We start from the raw sequence: 23,396 nt of genomic DNA, 5'->3' as shown, positions 1-23,396 counted from the left end.
AAGTGGAGACTGGAGCTTTCTGGACAGTTGTAACAGACTACTATATATTCTCACATACTATAATAGGCCCGAGAAGTTGTGGGAAATGAATGGGAATTCCCTGACAAACAGTCTGGACGACTTCTTCAAAAATGAATAAAGTGTTGTCATATTTTATTGTCTATGTTTTGAGTATCGTCCAAAAGCATTTGCCTTAAACAGGCCAATTGTTGATGCAACTGCTTCTAAAGTCATTACATATACATATACTGGGAACCGTTGCCACAGTACAGACATAATCATACATCTTCGAAGTACAATGGTCTACGGTAACAAACTGTTAATTGCTTTTCATTTATATCATAAAAAACCAGCTAAAAGTCTTTATGAGGATACGGGTAGGTTCTTAGTCACTGACTCAGCTCACGCAAGGTTGCAGCGCACATTCTCGCGCGCAAAGAAATATGAAACCACCGCACGTGGGGATCTTATCTGGTTCACAGGTTTCTATTAAAACGACTCCATTTGTAAATTAGGCTACTCGTAACGCATGCACTGACAGCCATGCAATCCACTCAGCGGGGCGCACACGTTGAAGCAGCGCCGAATCGGCAAGTTCAAGTGGGAGGGATCTCCGCGAGAGACACTTTGACTGACTGAAACTGCAGCCAAGCACGGAACAGCAACCCCCTTAAACCCACCAATCAGTATTTATAAAAGCGTCCTCTGACATCTGCTTCTGCCAGATGGAGCGATGATAAAAACGGAGCCAAGTCTTCTCTGCGGCCCTGCGTACTCGCAGAGTTTTGTATGCTTGAACAAACTTGCGCAGAGTCACCGTGGATTTAATCCCATAGGATAGTAGCCTAAGGGCTTTGCGTACAGCCTTTCGTTTACACGCCACTTCTGTTATCCGGTTTGGCGCCCGTTCAGAATAGCGGAATTTTAATATTGATGGACAGCACTGCTGCTCGTTTGTGCAAAACCTCAACGAATACTGTAATAATAACAGGTCGCGTGTAAATGATCGAGAACTATAAAGACAAATTAAATAACATGTTGTTTAGTTGGCAAGACAACTGTCAGTCAGTTCCATTAAAGTTTTAAATTAAAAATCTGCAGTGCCTACACATCGCTCCTCAAATTTACACAGCTGACGAGGCTCAAATGCTTCCAGATGATACAGGCTTTCGCAATATATAGCCAAGTGGTGTCTTAACATGCAACAATTGCCTAGCGAGGTCATAGTCATTCAGCGGTGGCGGGGGCGACATGTAGCCAACTAGCGTAACCAAAATGTTTGAGGCGCAATATTTTCACCCAGTGTGGTAACTACATTTGCCATGGCGCATTGGGCGCGCACATTCGACTGCCAACTAATTATCTGCTTCGTAATTAAATGGGGGTGTTAAAAATGTAGGGGGCAAAGATAAAAAAAACATGTTTGGTATTAATACTGTGTAAATGCGACCACAAAATATCCCACAGCAAACTGTGTGAAGGCTAAAACTTTCAGGTTCGTAAATTCGCAATTGGCTAGTCCAGAAGTTAGACCATTTTGCCCATGGTTCACAAGTCTACTACTCCCGTAACACAGTGCACTCAGCTGCAACAGAATTACGATCGTCTTTAAATCCCTTGAAAATATTTAGCTACCTCCCTAAAAATATCATTTTCCTCACAACTTTAAACTTTTCCAAATGTTTGCCTCTAGTCCTTTGAAACAGCTACACGTTGCTAAGCATAGTCACGTATATTGGACCCATCATAAATACCATGGTTGCAGAATTCCGTTTAATTGTTTTAGGACGAACCCCCAGTTTGAGATTGCAAGGGTATATTCACGGCGATTAGGCCGACTGCAAATGTTTTAAGTGGTTTTTTTTCTTCAAAGACAGGCCTGCAGACCACAAGAAGAGGTAGGTTGCAGGGAGCACGGAGAAAATCCCACTCTCCTAAACAGCTTAATAAAAACCATCGAGGAGTCGCGACCTGTAAAGGCTAAAAACTCACCTCAAAGAAGAGCTGCGCCTTGAAAACAGATCACTGGCTCTCCCCGGCAGAAAGGGCTATTAATAGATCCGAGAAAAAAAACACGGAGGAACAGTCTTTTCTCTTGCCGTTATGATCCCCGCTAGTCCTCTTGCACGGTGTCTTGATGATGATGTACACAGAAACCAGTGAGTTCCACCACTAGGCGAGGAGCTAATGCAGTCAATATGGCCGTCCGATCGTGCGCGCGAGGCGTGGTTCCTTTCAGAGGTGGGGGGGTGGGGGGAGAGACCGCGCGCCGCTTGAAAAAGCAACCGCATTTTTCTGCCGTTTCGGTGACTACACTTTTGGACAAATGCACGCTTTTGTGGAAGTGACAAACGTGTCCGAAAATGTTCCAACTGACGCGGCAACATAGCTACTTACAAAATAATATGAACGGATCGCTTGACTTTTGGGTAAGGGAGCTAAAATGTTTGGTTATCTGCTAAGGATGCAGCAGTTACAGTGTTCATATCGTTTTAAACAACCCGTTTAGCTGATGCGACTCGTGAAAACAGTCGTGTTTCCGCAGTGGATACTCACCGCAACAAAACGCCTTCGCTGTTACTTCTGATCTTATCAATGATGCACGCGTCCATGCTCGTGCATATATTTATGTGAAAGTGACACATGATGCACCAACAGAATTAAAATAACTTTTTGACTACTGTAAAGGAACAAGCGATACCGGCACCAGCTCAGTTAAACGTTTAAAGAAACTGCAATGTTTAAAACAGAACGTTTACATGCAGTAGGCTGGATACCATTTTTTCCCATTAATTTATTTTGTTGACAGTGGACATGAGGAACATGGTGGAACAGTCGTGAATCTCACGTCAGTGTTTTTCTTTTCTTCGTGTTGTCTTTAATCAGCTAGAGCTGTAAGCACTTTAAGCTGAGAGACGGCCTCAGCGTACTCCAACAGGTCTGGGCTTGTGACAGCCTCAGTCTGTTACGTGTCCTCTGCTCACCCGGACGGGAAATGGGGACTTGCTACAGGATTGTCGAGACCCGTAAGTCTGCATGTCAACAGGAAGTGTAAATCATTGATCATGCACACGCTCCAACCTGCAGCATGTTTCACTGACGATGACGTCTCTTGCACATACACCTACGTCCACACCAGCAAGATTAGGTTGTGTAATGCAGAAGATGCTGTAGAAGCCACAACTTAACATCACCTGAATCAGACCTGCCACAAACTCCCAACACACATATTCATTCACAAACATATTTACCTATACTATGACTCATGATTGCTCATTGTGTGCCCACACTGTTAATGCACAAGTTTGCACAGTCTTATTCACTTACACACTCTGTCAGCACACACAGTCACCACTTACTGTCTATTACAACACACTGAGTTACTCACTCCCACACACAATCACTCGCTTGCTTCATTCATTCACTCCACTGGCATGCCCAGACCCTTACTAATGCCCCCTGTAGTCCCAGCCCATGAGTTAGGGAGAGTGATGGCCAAATGTTCCTATTCTCATATCTTCCTGTGAAAACATTGTTGTTGGCAGGGAGCCTACAGTATATTACAAAGATTGTCATAGGATGACAACTTTCACTGTGATTTATCACTAAACTGTGCATTTTTTAACAGTGAGGCTTGACTATCCTGCCAATATTGAACAAACAATGAATCAATAAATCTCAACCATGTCTTTTTTATTTGTAAATAACATAAATAACTGTAAGGCGCCAATTCATCCCACTTATTAGCAGTGTTGAGAAGGCTGCTGTCAGTACCGTACCTGACCCCTTTCATACAAACTGAGAAGGATGATAAACTCACAGCCGAGAATGAAGGTTTGCCATATTCCCATCTTTTGATGGACATAGTTGACATCAGTTGACTCTCCTTGTTCAAGAGGTTTGACGACCCCCCCAGCCCCACCCCCCCCCATAAAAAAAAAAAAAATGCCACATGACTGCAGTTGTTTCTCCTCATTGACACCCAATCCAGTCTATATGCAGTATTATCCAGTTGAGGTCACGTGCAAAACCCCAACAGTTACACCTTCCACACTCCCTCCAGATGCCAAAACAGCAAGCGGTTATGGTGTAATTTGATCCCCTCCCCCTCCCCTTCCATGTGGTGATAAACAGTGACTGTTCTATGTGTGGTACTTTGCTTACTCCCTCAGCTGCTCAGTGCTCTAACAGTAAACATGATGACATGAAGTATCACGATACCCGATATTAATGGCCCAGCCCCACCACCCGTAACCCTCTAACTGGCTTCTCCTCTTGCTCATGTGAGGGACCCAGACGTGCTTTCCTGGTGTGGTGACATCACGCTCAGTCGAGTGGGAGGTGGGGAACCAGATAACGTACTTACATGAACCCTGATGAACTGCGCTAAAGCCTACTGCTTAACTCGTCTGCCAACCCTTGACACCTGTGCCCTGGTCATGCTGCTCAGGGCAGCGCAGTGTACAAGAGGGGTCAGACTGCACAGATCGCATGGGAAGGCACTGACTTGTTGTAGGATTGAGGATCTATTGGGGTAGTTTTTGAAACCATATATCCCGCACTCTCTAGAGATGGGTTTTTTTTCCAAAAAGCGGGATTTATCTCTGGTTCATGAACAGTGAGGCCAAAGAAAGAAGGACGTAGTACAGGCTTTACGAGCAAGTCTAGACCTGTGAAACTTCTTGGAACTGTTTTAAATGAAAAAAAAAACAACACAAATTTCACAACAGTGCAGCAATCGTACTAGGAACAGGCATGCCTGTTGGTGTATTTATCCGAAGTCTTAATTAGCTGAGCTCAACAATGGGCTTCTTTTCCCATAGTGCAAGCCATTCCGTTTATAAGATTTACCCATACTTGTATACAAATCATTAGCATATTGTAGTCAAAATGCTCAGTGCCCTGACACTGTCCTCTTGAGTGTTATGGTAGTCTTTAGACCGATCAAATGTCCAGAGAAAAATTGGGCAACCCGCCATCTACACAGACCAAGAGACTGAAAGACAGGGAGAGCAGCATGAAGAAAGAAGAAAGCATTAATGCAGACGAGTGAGGCACCAGTGATTGAGGCAGATGATTGTCACGCCGGACGAGTCTGTGATCAAACTATGACTGCACTGTGGCCTATACAGTGCCAGTTTTCACAGAGACACTCAACCCTAACATGAGACATTAGTTTTTATATTTGAAAGAATACAGTTTAGGATAAAGACTTTGCCAGAACATTGTAGCTTAACATACATATAATTTAGCAGTGTGACACTCCAAAATATAAACGTGGGTCATATTATCATTTATTTGATGATGTAAACATAGTGTACATTCACCTGTGCATTTCCATGTTTGATGAGTTAAGGACATTTCTCAGTTTAAGAAATGAAAAACAGTATAAGTCATTGTCTCTGCTTCTGAGAGTGTGAAGAAGAATGAAATCAGTCTGGGCGGATGTGATTCTTCTAAGTGTAGTACACTTAGGATTTGTGTGACTGTCTTTGCAGTGCTACTCTGAGAGTCGAGGTACACGCCAAGTGTATTAGCGCCATCTACTGGGCGTATGCCATTACAACATGAGGAACGTACTGCATCAACATAATATCGAACTGCTGTTATGCTAACTGCTCATTGATTGGTGAATGGATATTCTGTGTGGTGTGCAGAAAATTGAAGCTGCAGGAGCAATATTCAGATTCAAATAAATAAGTTCTGTCAGAGTTTCTGTACTCCTTTAATCGTCTGCCAAACATTTCCCTCATTTTTAAATTTCAAATTTCTCTCTGGTTTCAAACTCCCAAAAGTAATTTTCAGAGATCAGGGCCCTGGTGGTATCAGCTATGTGTGTCATTCATAACTTTGTAGTGTAAATCCTTGTGAAAGCCTTCTTAAATAAACAATACCTGCAATGCCCAATGTTAGTATATATTTATGTTGAAATGCTGTTTGCGAATTGAATATAATCTCTTCTATATATAGGAATCTAGATATTCTGTTCCTCTCTATTGGTTGAGCCAAAATCACTGTGCTCCTTTAAGACATATATACACAGCTGAAAGAATTCTATTTGTGGCAAAGAGCAAAATTTATGAGAAAAATCATTTCAAATGATTTTGATCAATTTCTTTTTACAGTTCTGTACAGTTACAAAAGCACATGAAAACAGCTTATCTTTCGTCATCTGTAAAAGCTGTGAGACTTATAAGTGATGAGTTTCAATGCATACACTGCTTCTCCCAAAAGAAAGCCCAGTTAGAGACAAACTCATGCGTTTCCCGAATACTGACCAACGAGACGCAGTAATATGCATTGTTCACTGGTACTGGCTGACCAATGAAAGAGATGCAATACACTCATTATGTTCTCTGAATGGTAATGGAGACATTATGATCACTGAATCCTGAATTAAATATGACCAATAAAAAAGGAAGTTAGGGGGTGGATTGGTACAAAGGAAGGGCAAAGAAAGAAGGACTCAGAAAATCCCTATAGGTTTTCATTTTTTCCCTTTTCCTCTGCATTTTTCTTAACATTCCACTGAGGGCTGGTGTTGGAAACCAAGCTGTGCTACACACACTAAAGCATAAACCATTTGATTATTGTGTAATATAATGTATCGTTGTTTAATTGTAGTTCCCCTGAATAAATAAGCATATACATTAAATAAAGCACAAGCACTCTTTGTGAGACAGAAGAAATCATTTCTACAATAAACTAAAGCCTGCTTCACCTAATGCCGCATGCATTTATTTCATGCTTGGCGTTGTGTTCCTGACTGGGAGGGAATGTACTAAAGCAGAAGTGGTTGCAGACCAGACCTGTGTAACAGAGGCATGGTGCACCAGATAATGCCTCCACAGTCTGTGGGCGACTACTCTACATGTGTTAAATGTACCAGAGTCGACTACTTGCAGTAAAATGTAAAACTAAGGCACCATCAGATTTCCTTTTGGGACAGGTTGCAGTTCATTGGATTAATGTCTTTCTTGGTAATTATATAACTCTTCTGGAAATGGCTTCGTAAAGAGATTCGTCCATAAAGAGTATTAACCCCCGCTGGCCGCCAGCCAGGCCTCTCATTAACTTTAAGCATTTGTTCATTGTTCGGTCAACATCGGAGCAATTAGTCTGTGTTTAGAATTTGCTCTGTGATTAATTGGCTGTGTGCTGTCAATGTGCTACAGCAGTTTGTATGTCTGCTGTATGCATCTCCAGGAAGAACTTTGTAGTCATAAACAAAGTCACAAAGGAGGTCACAAAGAACACTTTGTGCTTCCCAACTGATCTTAGATCAAAGATCAAAATTTTACATTAAATGGTTGGGGGGTTAATTGGGGTGGGCAAGATCTGACAGTACTTGGAGTGAACTTTGTCCTTTACTTTATCATCCAAGATAACTTACTGTCCACGCTGTCAATATTGTTGTTTGCTTTTGCATAATGATACAGGATGATATGAGATTTGCATCTTGCTAATTGTGCAACTGTTTTCAATAATGATTGATGCAGTGTTAGTTCTGAAATAAAGGGGCATGTCTGTTTAACAAGAGTCACATGTTAGCTCCATCCACTCTTCTCCAAGAAACCTGTTAGTATTGCATTTAATGCTGAATAGCATAATACCCAAATAGTAATTCCCAAAATTCTTACATGCAATGGGTAAATGGGAGGGGTCTGTATTTGTCTGTTCAGTCTCCTTAGTTAATTGCTAATTTCCCTCTGGGTTTAGTCTAGTTCTCTTCTCATCTGTCTCTCTGTCACAATCTCTCTCTCTCTCTCTCTCTCTCTCTCTCTCTCTCACACACACACACACACACACACACACACACACAGAGTATGGTTTATCGACATGACGATACTGCTTTAAGTGAAGATCAGAGCCAAGAGCCCTATCTGAGACATGCAGAAAACAATTGAGATTGTATATTTCTCCCATAAAGCATGAATGGAATACATGTGCAAGCATATATACATGAGGAACAGGAACAGGAGAAGCACCATTATCTTCTGACAGTGAAATATCATTGTTTTGTGGGGTCACAGGTCCCCCTCCTACAGCTTTTTTGGATCTGCTTATGCAATCTGGAACGTGAGCTGGGCCAAGCGTCTTTCCCTGTAGGCTGTGCTTTGATTGAAAGGAGCACAAGCTCCACTTGTTGGGCAGGAGGATTAAGGCTCTTTTCAATCTTTTCTTTGGCTCCGAGGTGACCTGTACTTTTCCAGATCTTATAAGAAATAAGGAAGGAGGTTCTCAGTATCTGTCTTTCCCTTTCTCCCTGCATCCCTCTCCCCATTCCACTATTCCTCTCTCTTTTTCTTTCAATACACCTCTCTCCTGCTTTCCTTGCTCTTTCTCCTTCATCCTTCCCTGCATTTTTTCTGAAATTAAAAGACACTCTGCCTTCTCTCTGTGAACAAAGCCTGCTGAATAGTTCACTCTCTTAAGCCGGAATGAATTATAAGGCCTTTTGTGAACGGAACAAAAAGGTACAGGTTTCTGTGTGGGTTCAGGAGTTTAAGTTGATCGTTGTGTGGTTTGTGGGTGATAAGTAGCGTTGCTGGAAAGGAGGTGAGGGTCAGCCAGTGTGAAGGAAGAAAGGGACACCTTAAGTACCTAAATCCTATTACTGGCACTGTGTGAAACTAAATGAAGGAGGCATTTCCTGGACAACCCTTTTAACTAACACAATCTTGATTATAGAAAGTCAAATGAAATATGGGGCATATTGTTTATCTAAATGACAAATGACAAAAATCCCCAAGACTGTGACTGCCCAGATCAAAATGTTTTTGAAATGGTATTGACTACGCTGGTGTAGGGATTCTGGAATTAAGCATTGCACTTATAGAATTGATGAGCCCACTTCTTCTCCCATCATCTCCACACATTTACGTGCCCAATTGCCTACCTTCCACCAATCAGGAGGAGGACTTGACTTTCTGGGCTTCATTCTGTATGTAGCGAATGTTAGTGAACATTAGTCAATTCACTCTAAAGGCAAGCATGCTAGTTTAGTATAATGCGCTTCCAGGATCTGTTTTGTATCAAAATGGAGCTATTGTTAACATCTCAGCTGGAAATTTACATACAATCTCCTACATACAGAGTCATTACATACTATCAGGATGTGAACTTGTATCTGTACAATTACCCTTATGAAATATGGCAAACATGGCAAGAAAGACAAAAGCCTACTGCATTCATTTCAGAATATAACAATACACTGCTACTTTCATATGTACAAATGTATCATATAATATAGAATATGTTATATCTAACACATGTAAATTTACAGTAAATACCAACATGGAACTGAATAAATAGCATGTTCTAAAATTCACATTACCAATATATTCATTAATTTTTAAATTTTATATTCTAACATGTTCAGGAAATTCACAGATGATTGAAAGAGGTCAAGCTCAAGTGCCCTTCTACAAAACACACACTGTTTACTTTGCAGAGAAATATCGATTTGCCCCTTAATACACTCACAGAACAAAGAAAAACAGATTTTCCCTTTTACATAATTTGTTTTTCCAATACCGTATAAATGACAGTTTTGTTTAAATATCCCTTAAATGCAGTGCTGTGTGTCAGGGACCAAAGTGGTTCAAAAATAAAGAACAAAAATGAAAAGTGGACTTGGCTTTTATCATGAACTTGGAGGCTGCGTACTCCTGCACCAGTTACAGCATGACAGCGTTTGGTGACTTTTGGAGTCCCATGTCAGTTCAATTTCCCAATTTTCCTCTATGCAAATGACAGCACTGGGGGTAGGGAAGTTGTTCAGAAAGTAGTCTTATGACTAGATTAAAGCACCCTTGAAAGGATACACTGGAGTTCACCTTAGTATCATGAGTTCACATATTGTTAGAAGCTTAATATTATTCCCAGAATCAAAGTAATAACTGTTAAAGATAAACCGCACAGAAAGTGAGGAATAGTTAGATTATTATTAAGTGTGGTCAAGTAAATGAAAAATAAATAAATGTTTGTTACATCCAACCAATTATTTTCCCTGAGTTTATTTTCTTCAGGGAAGAATCTAATGTGCTGTAGATAACTATGGCATATTAAGATATAACTTTTCATATGCATTTGCCAGCCGCCTAGTACCAATGGAAACATAAATGAATAGAGAGCCCTGGTGAGCACTTTGCATCCTATAACCTGCTTGAAAATTTGTTTGAAAATTTATAGACACCATTTTAATTACAGTAGTTTGGATCAAGGTGAAGATAACTTCATTTCACATATGATAAGGCTAACCACTCTAATCAATTCTAACTCGATAGGTAGGTATGAATGTGACTAATGTTCCTTCTCCTTTTAGTAAATGATCTGGGACATTTCAGACAGGGGCTGAGGAATTTAGCTACACGATTCCTGTAACAAACCTCCTGTAGGTTTGATTTTTTTCTTCACAGTGACCCAAAATAAAACTGCCCTATATTGTATTATAGGGTGCACATTTGTAAATCTTAATTTTGTATTGCTGCTTGCTTGTATTGTATGATTGTGCAAATTTTGGTGCCTTAAAATGGTCATGAAAAAAATCTCAAGGCTTACTCTCAAGGGCTTTAAACTCTCCACATTGATGAAAGCTCCTGCAGTTTTGTCTCAATAGACAGAGATTCTGGAGTATTCCTCAGCTGTGTGTGTGTGAGTGTGTGTGTGTGTGTGTGTGTGTGTGTGTGTGTGTGTGTGTGTGTGTGTGTGTGTTTTAATTAGATTAATCCCTCATTGTCACATCAATCTCGGAACTAAGAGGAACCACGACCTGCAGTAGTGCTACTTGGCCTTGATATATGTGACACGTAGAGTAATAATGTTGTAATAATGTTGTGTAATAACGTTGTGAAATGTTTGGCTCACGTACACTGTACATGTTAAAATGCACATTCTGCCCTCCCCTTTCAGTTCCCCCTAGCTGATGAAATTAAGCGTTCCATCGTGTATTTGCGACAGCACATTCTGTCCTTTCCGCCCCCTTAGTACTCTGCATTTTACCCCCACTAAGCCCCCTTAATATGAGATAATTGGCTTTCTCACTCTATATTTGTTTTGGGAATATGAGAATCAGAGAGTATATTGTCAGAAGACTTTATGTCTGTACCCCATATTGAAAGACAGTGCAAAGAAATGTGATTAACCAATGTATTTCGACCCTCAGCAAGCTGTCAGGAAACACCGTGAATATGAAGGTTATTAACTGACCTTTCAAAACAGTTACAGACATGAGGTCGCTTAAGTGTGTTCAAGAGTTCAGACGCACCTTGTACTTCATGCGGTGTGACGCATTAGATTTGCGGGGGGGGCGAGTCATGCCCGGTACGCTGTACGGAGTTTGCGTAGTTCATTACAGTAACCTTTAACTGGGAAGAACGGATCGGAGGTTGCTCAAAACTGAAAGGACTGCTTTACGCTAACATTTGAATCCCTTCATTATTTTAATAGCTTGTAACAATGTCTGTTGCACCGGCAATACATAGATTGTCCTCGGCTTCGAAAGTTTTAATACGATCTATATCAGCCCACAATTCACTGAAGACCTTTTCATTAACCGGACACCGGGACCAGGCCTGCATTCGTAGCCGACAGTTCAGCTGCTATACGCGGCCACTAAGGTAGGAAACATTCGGTCGTAGTTGCATATGAACCTTCATCCGAAAGGGCTTTGCCATTACCTTCAACTTTGCTAAACCTCATGGAATCGCTTGTAGCTAGGTAGTATAGGGTTAAGTCGAATTAGGTTAGACAAGCAACGTTGTGACCGGTTTGTGTTTAGTTAGCAAGTAGCAAGAGCTAGCTCTCTTGGTATTTCGTGTAGGGATTGCATTTCGTGTAACGTTGCATACTTTTGCGACTGACGTTAACGTTAGCTCCTTTTTGTTACAAAATAGATCATTGAAGTGTATTCGAGTACACTAGCATGCTTACCTATACAGTAAATTGGCGAACTTTAACTAAAATTCGCTGATTTACGTTTAGTTGAATCTAACCTAACGTTTATCCTACTTGGTGCTGTCCCTTATCTTACTGAAACTGTTAGTTACATTGTTTCGTAATTTCGTTACGCGGTTTACGTAGTTAGCCTAGCTAACTCAAGGGGACCTCTAGATAGCTAGGAACAGTACACTCACCCCTGTTGAACTTTAGTTGCATTACCTGAAAATTTGAACTTTGATGGCACAAGCTACCAACTTGCATTGATGTGTATGTGATAGGTAAATTGGAAGCTAAAGCCGGTATAACGAGGTGGTAACTCTGCTAACGGTTGGAATCTGCACTACTAACGTCGAAATGACACGCTTCTCTAGAGCTGCTAGACTAACTTTCTTTGAAAAAACACCCGACTAGCTAGCTACGTTACTTAAGTTAACTAGGTATACTGTAACAGATTGTATTTACTGATAATTCGGGTAAGTTAAGCGCGTGCTTGATCAGTCTTAAAAATATTTAGATAGCTACACAATACTTGGCCCACGCATGACAGTATGGTGTGAACTTTGGTCCTCTCTATTGCACCTTGCTAGTTATCTATGTTATAATTATTAATGTTCTTGCCGTTTTTAAAACATATGTAATATCACTGTAATGTAGCAATCAGATTTAATACGGAACACTGTTATCTGCTCGTGGAACATGTCCTGTTGACGTATCCGTGGTGCGTGAACTGGAACGGGGCAGCTCTTCTAAGGTTATCTCCACATTTAACCGCAGTAAGGGTTGTTTTAAACGTCGTTGCAAATGTTGCATAGTCTACCAAAGCACCCCATGCGTCTTTGCATCCCTCTATACTAGCTAACTCAAGGGCTAAATGAAGCATCCTGAAACATTGTTCATTGTGTGACACCATTTCCAGGGTCCGGACAAACACCTGGATGAGATTTTGGTTAGGTACTTGGGCCACAGCGTTCCCGTACTGCTGTTCTCTGTTTCCAAAACCGTGAGCCAAGCTTGTAACTCGAGGATTTTTTTCAGGATCCCGACAGTTGGAACACCCACGCATTACAGCCTGAAGGCAGATAATCTGACTTGCATGGGTACAGGACCTGCGCAGATTTTGCACGAACGGCCTTGGCTGAAAAGAAAAAAAATTCCTGAAGACACTTTAGAACTCCAGTGTAACATTATAACCTTGGCGTTATAGCACTCATTACCTTACAGTGCACCCGTGCATCAAGAGGTATGATTTTCGTGTGGTAGGGTTTGGTAGTTTACCCTGGCACCTCGAATATCTAGGCTACGCTGTCATTGTGCCATACCCTATGTTGGCCTACATTACTCTGTACAACGTGCAGAAAATAAAGAGACATCATGCTGTATCTTAGTTTCTTGTGGACATATTATCGTTTCTCCCTTGCTCTGGAAAAATGACTGACCTGTATCTGTTGTCTGTGAAAGCACTGAATGGCCACTAGAGGGCAGTAAGCTAACATTAAACCACCATGTTCGCTGGCATCTGAAGGATAATGTAAATAACACGCTTTGCGATTTTAATGCCGATTTTATGACCGCATGCATGTTCGTGGGATGTTTCATTATCTTAACCATTTATACCAGGTGAAAAAACAACAGGCCTTATTTTCATTGCGTTTGCATTTACCCTGCACCTTGCATTTAAATTTAAATTTCATCACAGGGTATGATTGTATTCTGTATTGTATCTGTATCTGTATTCTCTCTCTTGTGGTTCTTACAGCAGTAACCAAAAAATGTATTTTCTGTGAGAAGAAACCAGTGGTCACTGAAAGGCAGTGATAAACAGAGTTGTCCACTTGGTGGATGGCTTACAGCGTCTCAGGTTTCGCATGCGAGGTCAGGGTCAGATATGAAGGCACCCAAAGGTCTGCTGGTGAAGCTGGACGGCTGATGCGCGTGACGGGTCACTCAGCCCATCGTTTTCTCTCCGCTCTGCTCCTCCTCTCAGGTCGGAAAACAAGGTGACCGTCCATTTCATCAACCGCGACGGGGAGAAGATGACCGTGAAGGGTTCCCCTGGCGATTCACTTCTCGACGTTGTCATCGACCAGAACTTAGATTTCGATGGATTTGGTGAGTCTGAACTACTGAAGATAAACTACAATTCTGTGTACAGAGGAGGTTTTTTTCTTCTATTTTTTTTTTTTTTTTGCACAGGTCAATTAACATTACAAATCCAGTTTTTTTTTTTTTGTTTTTCATTTGATCGTTCATTTAGTTAGAGGGTGTCTTTTTGACATTTGAATGAAATGCACCTCTGCAGCAACAGTGCCACATTGTACGTCACTTTGGATAAAAGCGTCTGCCAAATAAAAAAAAAAAAGTAATGTAAATGTAATGCCCTTGAGTCAGTGCATGACTGTCCCACTCCACTGTATCTGAAGGGAAGGGCTGGTACGATTTGCAGGTGTTGTGATGGGAGAATTGGCAGGAAAGAGCAGTGTCACTGTAAAATTGAGTTCAGCACCCATGTCAAAAACGTTCATAATACTTATGTGAGCAATCCAATTAGCTATCAGCATTAAATAATGGAGCTACTTCACCCCGCACAGACACAACACACACACTGTTTATACAATTGGTTATACAGTTGTATACCAATTGGTATACAACTGGAGTAAATTAGGCTAGGTTTCTCACTGGACTGCAAGAGAAATGTCCCACATAGGACACCTGAGGTTACCAGTCTGGCCCTTCAACCAGTACGCCATACTGATGTGGTCAGACCCACACACTGCCTCTGTGGTCTCCCTAAAGGCTACCTCTTGTGGCCCTACATACTGACAGTACTGTCCTGAATTGAACCCTGTAGAGGAAAATGCCTAAACCACAGACAGGTGTTACAGTGTGTCTTGAGCTGGGCTCTGATCTTTAGCAGATAATCTTCCACATGCTACATTCAAGGGAACTTTTTCTTTGGGGGGTAAATGTACAACTGACTTGACTTTTATCTCAGAACTAGAGAAATGAGTGAATCAGAGTTATCCCTTGGAAAGATAAAACTGAAGTTAATTAGATCATTTTAATCAGTGGACTACCCTTTGTCTTTGAAAAGAGGGAACTACTCAAAGACATTTAAAATCGGATTGGATCATGTATTTTATCAGTTATGCTGATATTCTACTCATGTGATTGTTTGAGACAGGGAAGTGTGCGCAGTGCAGCATCTGGCCACAGGGGGGAGCACCACCTCTGTTTGTTGAGAGGAATTGACTGGACAGGCTGTGTGTTATCGTGATGCACATGGTATCAAGAAGGACCCGTTACGTGCAGACCACCCAAGCAGAAATAGTTATAAGGATTAATGTGACCACTACAGAACAGATAACACAGTCCCAAGTTTTTAAGGAATGGTAGTAATTTTTTTCCCCTCTGATGCATCTGCAGCTTTCTCTGAAGCATCTCAATGTCTGTATAAGGAGACACAATCATATCAGGCCTCTAAGATACAGTGCCTATGTGAGTCCCGAGGCCGCGTCACTGTGTGTGCTGTCATCTTGCCACTGTTCATCTCTGTCCTATTTTGGTATTGAAATGATGAAACGCAGAGTTCTGGGAGACTTCAGAAGAAAGCTAGGCCCACGGAACTGTCTTCCCAGACCTCAAAGGGTGAGCTGATCATCAGCAGGGCTAGGCCAACCTGTGCTGCTCCTAGGTTCCCAACTGCTGAGCCAAAGGTGAAACAGAGAGGGCAAAAGGGTTCAGTGGGGAGAAGAGTGGTGGTGTTATGGGTGGGGGGGGGGTAACACTCCCGGTAACATGAAACAGTTGACAGCAGCAGGAGATGGTAAGGAGGGTGGTTCACGTCGGCCTCTTTTATGTGGGACATAGCGGCGAGGAGCAGGGTTTGTGACCAAAAGGTTGCTGGTTCTGTTTCCCCCTGGGGCACTGCTGCTATACCCATGGGCAAGGTACTTAACCCAGAGCTGCCTCAGTAAATATCCAGCTGTATAAATGGATAGAAGTGTAACCAATGTATGTCACTCTGGGTAAGATCATCTGCAAAATGACACTAATGTGATGTAATGGTAAGATGGGAAATGTCATTTAGGAATGGAGGAATCAAAGCATTCAGATTGTTTGGACTCCTCTCATGGAGACTGTACTTCAGTAAGATACTCTCAGTGGAAATGTGCCATTGCATTCACGGGCATTGTAATACATGTAGGCTTTGTCTGTACAGGAAGATGGCTGCTAAATGGGAAAATAATGGTGTGTGCCTGTGGGGTATGTAAATGTTGGAAATAACTGGACACTCTGTCCCTGATAAGATTCTGAAGGTAGCTACAGTCTTCCGCTAACCTGTGCTCAATATGAAAAGGCACTGAGTGAACATTGGGATTTACGCAAATGTCCCCTTCACCGATAGCACTAAATCAACGTTTGGCAGTTTGAGCCCAGAGGGCACAGCTCCTCTGTGGACTCTACACTCTTAAGTGCTGCCATGAGGTTGTGCAACAGCTGTAACTTTGTAGTATTGCTGGCAAGGAAATGTGTCCCTCTAGCATGGGGCAACACACAATATGGCTTAACGCAGCACTCTCTTTTTACATATGTGACAGCTAGCTTGCTAACGCTTACGTTTCTGCAGCTTGTACTCTGTGTCTTGCCCTGTGTTTAATTTCATACGGTACATAGCAGCCAGGGTCCTGCAGTACAGATCCTAGAGAGGAAAGGTCCAGCCCTGCAGATGGAGGGGCCAAGAGGTTTTCCCTGTCTGGAGACTAGCCAGCACAGGTGGTGCTCACGCTGCTGTGTTTTAGTTACTCAAGCTTTTGTTTTCACATCCACTTCCTCTGTTGGTCTTGGCATGAAGCGTAGCTTGGCTAGCGTATCTATCAGCATATCTATCAGTCCGCTCTGTGTATGTCAGCGTATCCAAAGTTTACTTGGTTGGTGTGGCTGTTAGCATATTTCGTGTGTGTGTATGTGTGTGTTGTAACTTTGGTGTTCTTGGAACAGAATTAAAGATGATGAGATAGCTTGATTTAATCGTTATCTGGTAAATACTTCCCCACAAATCTGTAGTTATGGCCCTGGATGTGGTTAACCCTTTCTCCATGTCGCAGCCGAGTAGTTTAAGTTTGCATGACGGCTCCACATTTGGGTTAACTGAGGCCAGGCCCACTGCTTGGTGCAGGCGTGTGTGTGTGTGCGTGTGTGTGAGTGTGTGTGTGTGTGTGGTCCAGGAAGCACCACCACACAAGAAAAGGCTGTTAGTGTTTGAAGCCCCCCCCGTTTGGATTTTGCATATTTGCCACTCATTACAACACAGGGGCAGCCTGCAAAAACTCCCAGGAAGTCGGGCATTCTGCCTCCCTTCGCAGGAGGCGCTGAACCTGCTTATCCGCTCGTTAAACCGATGTAATGGCTCGCTCGCTTTTTTAGAAGGCAGAGGCCTTACTCGGGTTTTGTGAACTCTAGATGACATCTCGCTGACTGGCGTGAACCTGCCCGCCCACTCACTCCTCTCGCATCGGATCGGATGATCCACCCAGGCGGAGGGATTGAATTCGTTTGGGCTTAGAGTGATCTTCAGTCTCTCTCACCGAGCAGAACCTCCCCTGATCCTCCCAGGGGATTTAGGACCTGTTTAAAGCCTCGGGGCAGGCAGGGAGAAGATCACCCATATCGCCTCGCATAAATGCATATTTAACATTGTATGTTCTCCTGGCTACGGGCCTCCACTGAATAAATACCTAATGTAATAATGTACTAATGTGTTCTGTCTAAAGCCCTGGGTTCTCTCTGGGTTGTGAAAAACTGAGGGCTCAGTTTGTTACATTATTTGTTTGTTTAGCTGATTTCTTTCTCGAGGGCAATTCACATAGTGCACACTGATTCATTTACATGCTTGAATATTTGCCTAAGTGATTTAGATTAGATACCTTGCTTCAGGGAGTGTAGTTTTGGGACAGCACTCTGGCCGTCACTCTCCTCTAACCACTGCTCCACACTGCCACACAGTGGACAAAGAGTGGATCTTGCTCACTGCTCATGTTGTACATTAGCCAAGATAAGTCAATTAGATAGTGCTGGATCATTCACATTAAACACTCATTACATTTTTTTGTAGCTATACAAGGTACTGTGTTATAAATTTCTACTAATGTGACTGAACTTGAAGTTGTGGCTCAAAATGTAAGTGTCAAAGGCTTGAGTATCACAAAAGGAAAGTCCTCTCTAGTTCTCTAAAGCAGCACTTAGGAGTAAAATGTTTGGCCGGTTCATCCTGGGTTAGATCCGTGTGAGCGAATCTCATATTAATTCTTCTTGCTGCCCCCCAGGTGCATGTGAGGGGACGCTGGCCTGCTCCACCTGTCACCTGATCTTCGAGGAGGAGGTCTACAAGCAGCTCGGACCAATCACAGATGAGGAGATGGACATGCTGGACCTGGCCTACGGGCTCACTGACACGTGAGTGACACCTGTCCATCACCGTCATCAGTCACAACAGCAGGCGAGATTGTTGAGGAAAAACCAGCGAGGGAGGACCTCGCTGGTCTGTTCAGAGGGATGCTGTCATATTACTGAGTGAGTGAAAAGACACATGCTAACTGTGGGCAGTGGCTGGAGCTCTGTGCTATAGGCTAGTGGCTAATTTTTACAAATGGAGACAGATCTCTATTGAGAATGGCAGTGATGGCAACCACACGAAAAGGAAGGGTGGACCATTTTGGCAGTAAAATTCAAGCTTTAATCCATGTAACAATAATCTGTATTGGAGACTCATATGTACCGTAAACTGATTGCATGGTGAACACTGTTTTAATCGTATTAGGTAAGATATTGCGCATGTGATGTTTGAAACTGTCATTGTGCCTTCTGACAACTTTTAATGAGTTTGAGCTGATTCTCTTAACCTTTATTGTAGTTTTAAGCAGAGAGAAACGGAGCAGGATTTTAAAGCGCGTAATCGCTTTATCCGAACGTCGGCGGTGTTCAGCAGAGCTTGCATTGTGTCACGCCCGGCGGACGTAGGGCCGTGTCACACGTGTTAATGAGAAGGCCCGCCGCTCTTACATAAACGGGGAAAAGCTCCGATGCGCCAAGGCAGCACCTTCAGGGAGCGGCGCGTTTTTAGGGCGCGGGGCAGGGGCGCTGCGATTCAGCGCGTAAGAGGATTTGCCCTGTAATCTCGAGGAGCTCGGATACAGCGCGCTGCAGACCGACCGCGCTCATAGGCCGGCCGCCGTGGCGTTACAACACCGTCATAATGGACCGGGGCGGGCGTCACTTGTGCGTTACCTTTGAGGTGCACGTTGTTTGCGTGTACAAGCTTTTGAGTCCCCTTCTGAGTCATGTCAGGAGCATTAGCAATGATGTCACAGACTGAGCATTAGAGAGAATGATTGGGGGAACTGTTTCGATTTCTGGCATTTATTCGATTAGGAAATGCCCTTGGTGTACTACTGAACTCCACACAAGACACAGTGATTTTGAACGAGAACTTCATTATTTCCTTGTGTGCATTCGCCTTGCTCATGACTCTGTTTAAAGCTACTTTGGCCTTGCACCAACCAAAAAAGATGTGAAGTATGGATAATATAAGATCAAATATTCAAAAAAATCAGCAGTTTAACTGCTAACAACGCTTAGCCAGGGCTGTTACAAAGCACATACTTTACACGTTATCCAGTTATCCATTATGGTATATTTACTCATGTAATTCAGAATGTGTACCCTGTGGGTAATGACCTTACAATGGACTAGAGTCCTATCCAGTGAAAGTAGTGTTACTGAAATCGGACAAGCTCTGACCTGGCCACGTAGCCGAACTAAATGTTTTTTTCGCTACCCCGTGTCCAACACAAGATCCACAAGATTTTATTCAGCTGACGTGGGGATTTGTTGTGGATTCAGCCTTGAATGTTACGCAGTGGAAACCGTTGGCCAGTATTGGGTGAAACTGCTGGCCTGCTTGCAGCACTCACAGTCTATCCCACACACATGTTTGTGCTTGAGCAGTGTTACCGAGGGTCGATATATTAGGTTTTTTGTTTTTAAACCACTCGCGGCTGGTAAAAGCCTCTGCCTCCGGCTTTTCCAGCAGAACCGTAACGATCCCTGGAACGCACCGCCGAGAAATCCAGTAACTGTCTTCTTTCATTACCAGTGTTATTCCTTTGCGGACTGTTTTGAAGGCAGCATTACTTTGCAGAAATGCAGCAGTCTCTAGGTGAACTGCCAGTTATTGTGAAGTGTCCGTTACACACAGGAAATTACAGAGGAACATGAAATGACTATAAAGGACCTTTTCCATGTGTGTCTAATGTCAGATACTGAAAGGTAAATTTGTTTTTTTTTTTTGGTGCTGTTTTGTGGAGCTTGAGGTTTAGGCCAGTGAGTTAGGCAAGTGAGTCAAATGTTATTTGATATAGCATTTTTCACACAGAGTGGGTATGGAGCTCTTCACAGATTGCATTTCATATGAAAAATTTGAGTATCAGGGGATATGATCCAGTGCAACACTACCGGAACATATTAGTTACATATGGTAAGATATGTAAACACGTGGCTTTTAAAAACATTTAAATTAGGGGAAAAAGCATATTCCTCTAGTGGAAACTAAAGGCAAAGCAAGCAAATCTACTTATTTGAAGCTAACAGAGCTAACCTAAGAGGACGCCACAGTACAACACTCCATTTGGGTTTATCAGTCATTGATAGCTGAAACAGAGTAAAGTGGTGCTGAAGCAGAGGACAGTTGTGCTAATGGGTCACACCACACTGGCTGACCCTGTTGGCCGGGTGTCCATTAGACAAGCTGTGTTTCAGCTGGAGAGCAGAAGCATCAGTGCCACTTTCCTATGGAGCTCACTGTGCAGTGTGAAATGTTCCATCCGCAACTCTTCTCCTGAAGCTTTCAATCAGCTTGTGATAGAAAGGTCTCATTAACTGTGTCCCAGAGGACTAGCGTCTCCCTCTGATTAAGGTGAAGGGCAACCTCTCTTTCTAAACTGTGGAAAACCTTGCTGAATAACCTCATGGCTGTGCATACTCCCTGGATTTCACGCCTGTGTACTTTTACTTACTTCATAAACTTTCTTACAGTGAATAGAGTACAATAGAAAAGAATACAGAGCAAATTTTCATAAATGTATTTTTATATCTAAATAAATGATTAAATGATAAATAATAAAATATTTTTATTAACATCTTCCCAACTGCTTATGTTTTCTGCATTTATTTTAGCTGCTCTGTACAAGAAGAGCTGTGTGAATCTTTTATTATTACTGTTCATGCAGGCAGTTTGTGTGAAAGTTTACGTGGTTGTTTTCCGTGTTTCCAGTGGGTTGTGGTTTTCATGAATCTGCCCGTTTTTGTCCCGCAGATCTCGTCTGGGTTGCCAGATCTGCCTGACCAAGTCCTTGGAGGGGATGACAGCGCGGGTGCCCGAGAGCGTGACGGACATCCGACAGCCTGACATGGGCACGACCAGCTCCTCCTAGGACCCGCCCAGAGGGCGTCGGCCAGACCCTAGAACCCTAGATTTACACTTTAATCAATGAGTATATCTATATATTTACATTTTTAAAGATCAAGACATCATGTAGGGAGTACGTGATTCAGCAGTTGTTCTTAACACGGCAGTCCGGAGGGGTGGAGGCGCCGGTGCTTTTTTTACCGTTCCATGGATGATGTCACCCTTCTTGGCCCCGCCCTCCAGGGCATTGCAGTTGTCTGAGCCAGCCTACCTGAATCGCCTTGAGCCAGAACAGTGATGATTCTCTCTTAAAAGCCACTGTAAGACTACTAATGCAACCCCATGTAAAGTCCTCACTTAATTGTAAATAGCACATGGTTGTGTATAGCTTGAATTCTGTCTGCAATAAAATAGCCTATCTTTATAATTACTTGGTTCTGCCTGGCTCTGTTTTGTTCCGCCATCTTGACTTGGCTTTTTACACAGTACTGGGGTCTTCTCCTGGAGCACGCTGGTCCTGAGGGTTCTGGATGCACCGTTCAACCAACTGCTGGAGCAGTGGGCGTTTCAAGTTTATGTCCAATCAATGCACATATGTTGTTAAAATACGGTGCCCATTCCCAGCTATACCCCGGTTACTTTTAAGACAATTATCATAAGTTGCCATTTTTAAGCCTTTTCCTTTTCAACTGCCATCCTGGCACTTTCCTAAACTACACGGCTGTTTTTTTATAGGAAATATGTGCTAGGTGCTAGATGGTGTTATTAAGATGAGATGTGATTCACCTCGTTGAAATTCTAAACCGTTTCGCACCGTTAAACACAGTCACACTCATACCACATATTGTGGGTGAACCCAAAACGATCCTGTTTTTATGATTCCTCTTGTAGTATTTTGAATGACTTCAGCATAGCATATAGTTTTTACTATATGTACTTCATTCATATAACCATAGGAATATTCCTAGAAAGGGAATGCACTGCATATAATGTACAATAAACAAGGAAGTGACAGTGGAATGTTGATAGCAGTAAAATATGCATTTGTTTTAAGGGAAAAACATTTCAGGTTTGATCAGGCTAGAGGAATCCTCTGTAGGTTCCCTCCTGTTGCAGGGAACGATTTAAAGTGAAACATGACCCTCAGTTAAGGGCAGAACAGAAGGCTGAGCAATGCGGTGCTGCTTGCGGCGCCTGTGACAGTAACGGATGAGCCTCGCCTCTGTCTGTAAGCCACCCCAGGTTTGGAAAGCGGATCCTCTTCTCCGAGCCCCCGCCCTGACTGACGTCTCTCCGCGGCGCAGAGGCCTCGGCTGACGGTTTATAGATCAGCTGAAATCAGGGGTGCGGAGTCCCAGGGGTGAAGGATCGCCGGGGGGCTGAAAGGTCACGGGGTGGGGGGGCTGAGGGCCGCGAGTGTGAACGGGAGCCGAAGCATCCTGCTGACGGTCTGGCACAGAATCGGCAGCAATGTGTTGCGGCGACAGAGGGCTGCTCTTGATCAGGTTTCCGTCAGAGGCTGGAGTTAATGCTAACCTCCCCACAAGGGAAATAAAACGTTTTAATAAGATTTGTTGGAATTATTGAAAGTTTACAGAAGCACGTCATGTTGTTATAATCCGGGATTCTGGAGAGCTTGAGTGAGTTTTAATCCCCAACTGCAAGGCAAATGTAAAGTTTAAAGGAAATTAACTGCAGTTGCTCAAGAGAAAGAGACTAGCACAGTAATCCCCCTTTTCCACTATAGAGCTGGAACTGGACTGGCTCATTAGACCCCTTTTCTACTGTAGCTCTGGAGCTATTCTGCCCTAGAATCAGTCTGACTCACATAGTTCAAGTTTCATGTTATTTTTCATTACCTTCCAAGACTCACCTCAGCTCACCATCTTTTAGACGACTTATGCTATGGGCAGAGTCATCACGTTGCAAAATTACGCTGCTTCCATCAGCATAAGTGCTGAAAATAGATAATGAGAGGACAGGAGAAAGG

The 23,396-nt window shown here is 42.9% G+C and overlaps 2 protein-coding genes across 2 annotated transcripts in view; one reads left to right on the top strand and one right to left on the bottom strand.

The window, feature by feature from the left end:
* The window catches only part of LOC118789048 (radixin), a 40,234-nt gene extending 38,053 nt beyond the window's left edge, over nt 1-2,181 (bottom strand). The window contains exon 1 of the mRNA XM_036545342.1: nt 1,993-2,181. The gene's annotated coding sequence lies outside the window, so the exon portion shown is untranslated. The remainder of the gene's footprint in view (nt 1-1,992) is intronic.
* A 9,164-nt stretch (nt 2,182-11,345) lies between these two features.
* fdx1 (ferredoxin 1) lies at nt 11,346-21,816 on the top strand. The gene is made up of 4 exons (XM_036545319.1): nt 11,346-11,621; nt 13,928-14,052; nt 18,267-18,396; nt 21,314-21,816. Exons 1-4 carry the CDS (start codon nt 11,461-11,463, stop codon nt 21,429-21,431), a joined length of 534 nt encoding a protein of 177 aa, XP_036401212.1. The 5' UTR covers nt 11,346-11,460; the 3' UTR covers nt 21,432-21,816.
* Nucleotides 21,817-23,396: the final 1,580 nt, after the last annotated feature.

Source organism: Megalops cyprinoides, chromosome 14, assembly GCF_013368585.1.
Source record: "Megalops cyprinoides isolate fMegCyp1 chromosome 14, fMegCyp1.pri, whole genome shotgun sequence".
In the NCBI taxonomy this organism is placed as follows: Eukaryota; Metazoa; Chordata; class Actinopteri; order Elopiformes; family Megalopidae; genus Megalops; species Megalops cyprinoides.
The sequence above is the reverse complement of the archived record's forward strand: the minus strand, read 5'-3'. Positions and strand labels throughout refer to the sequence as shown.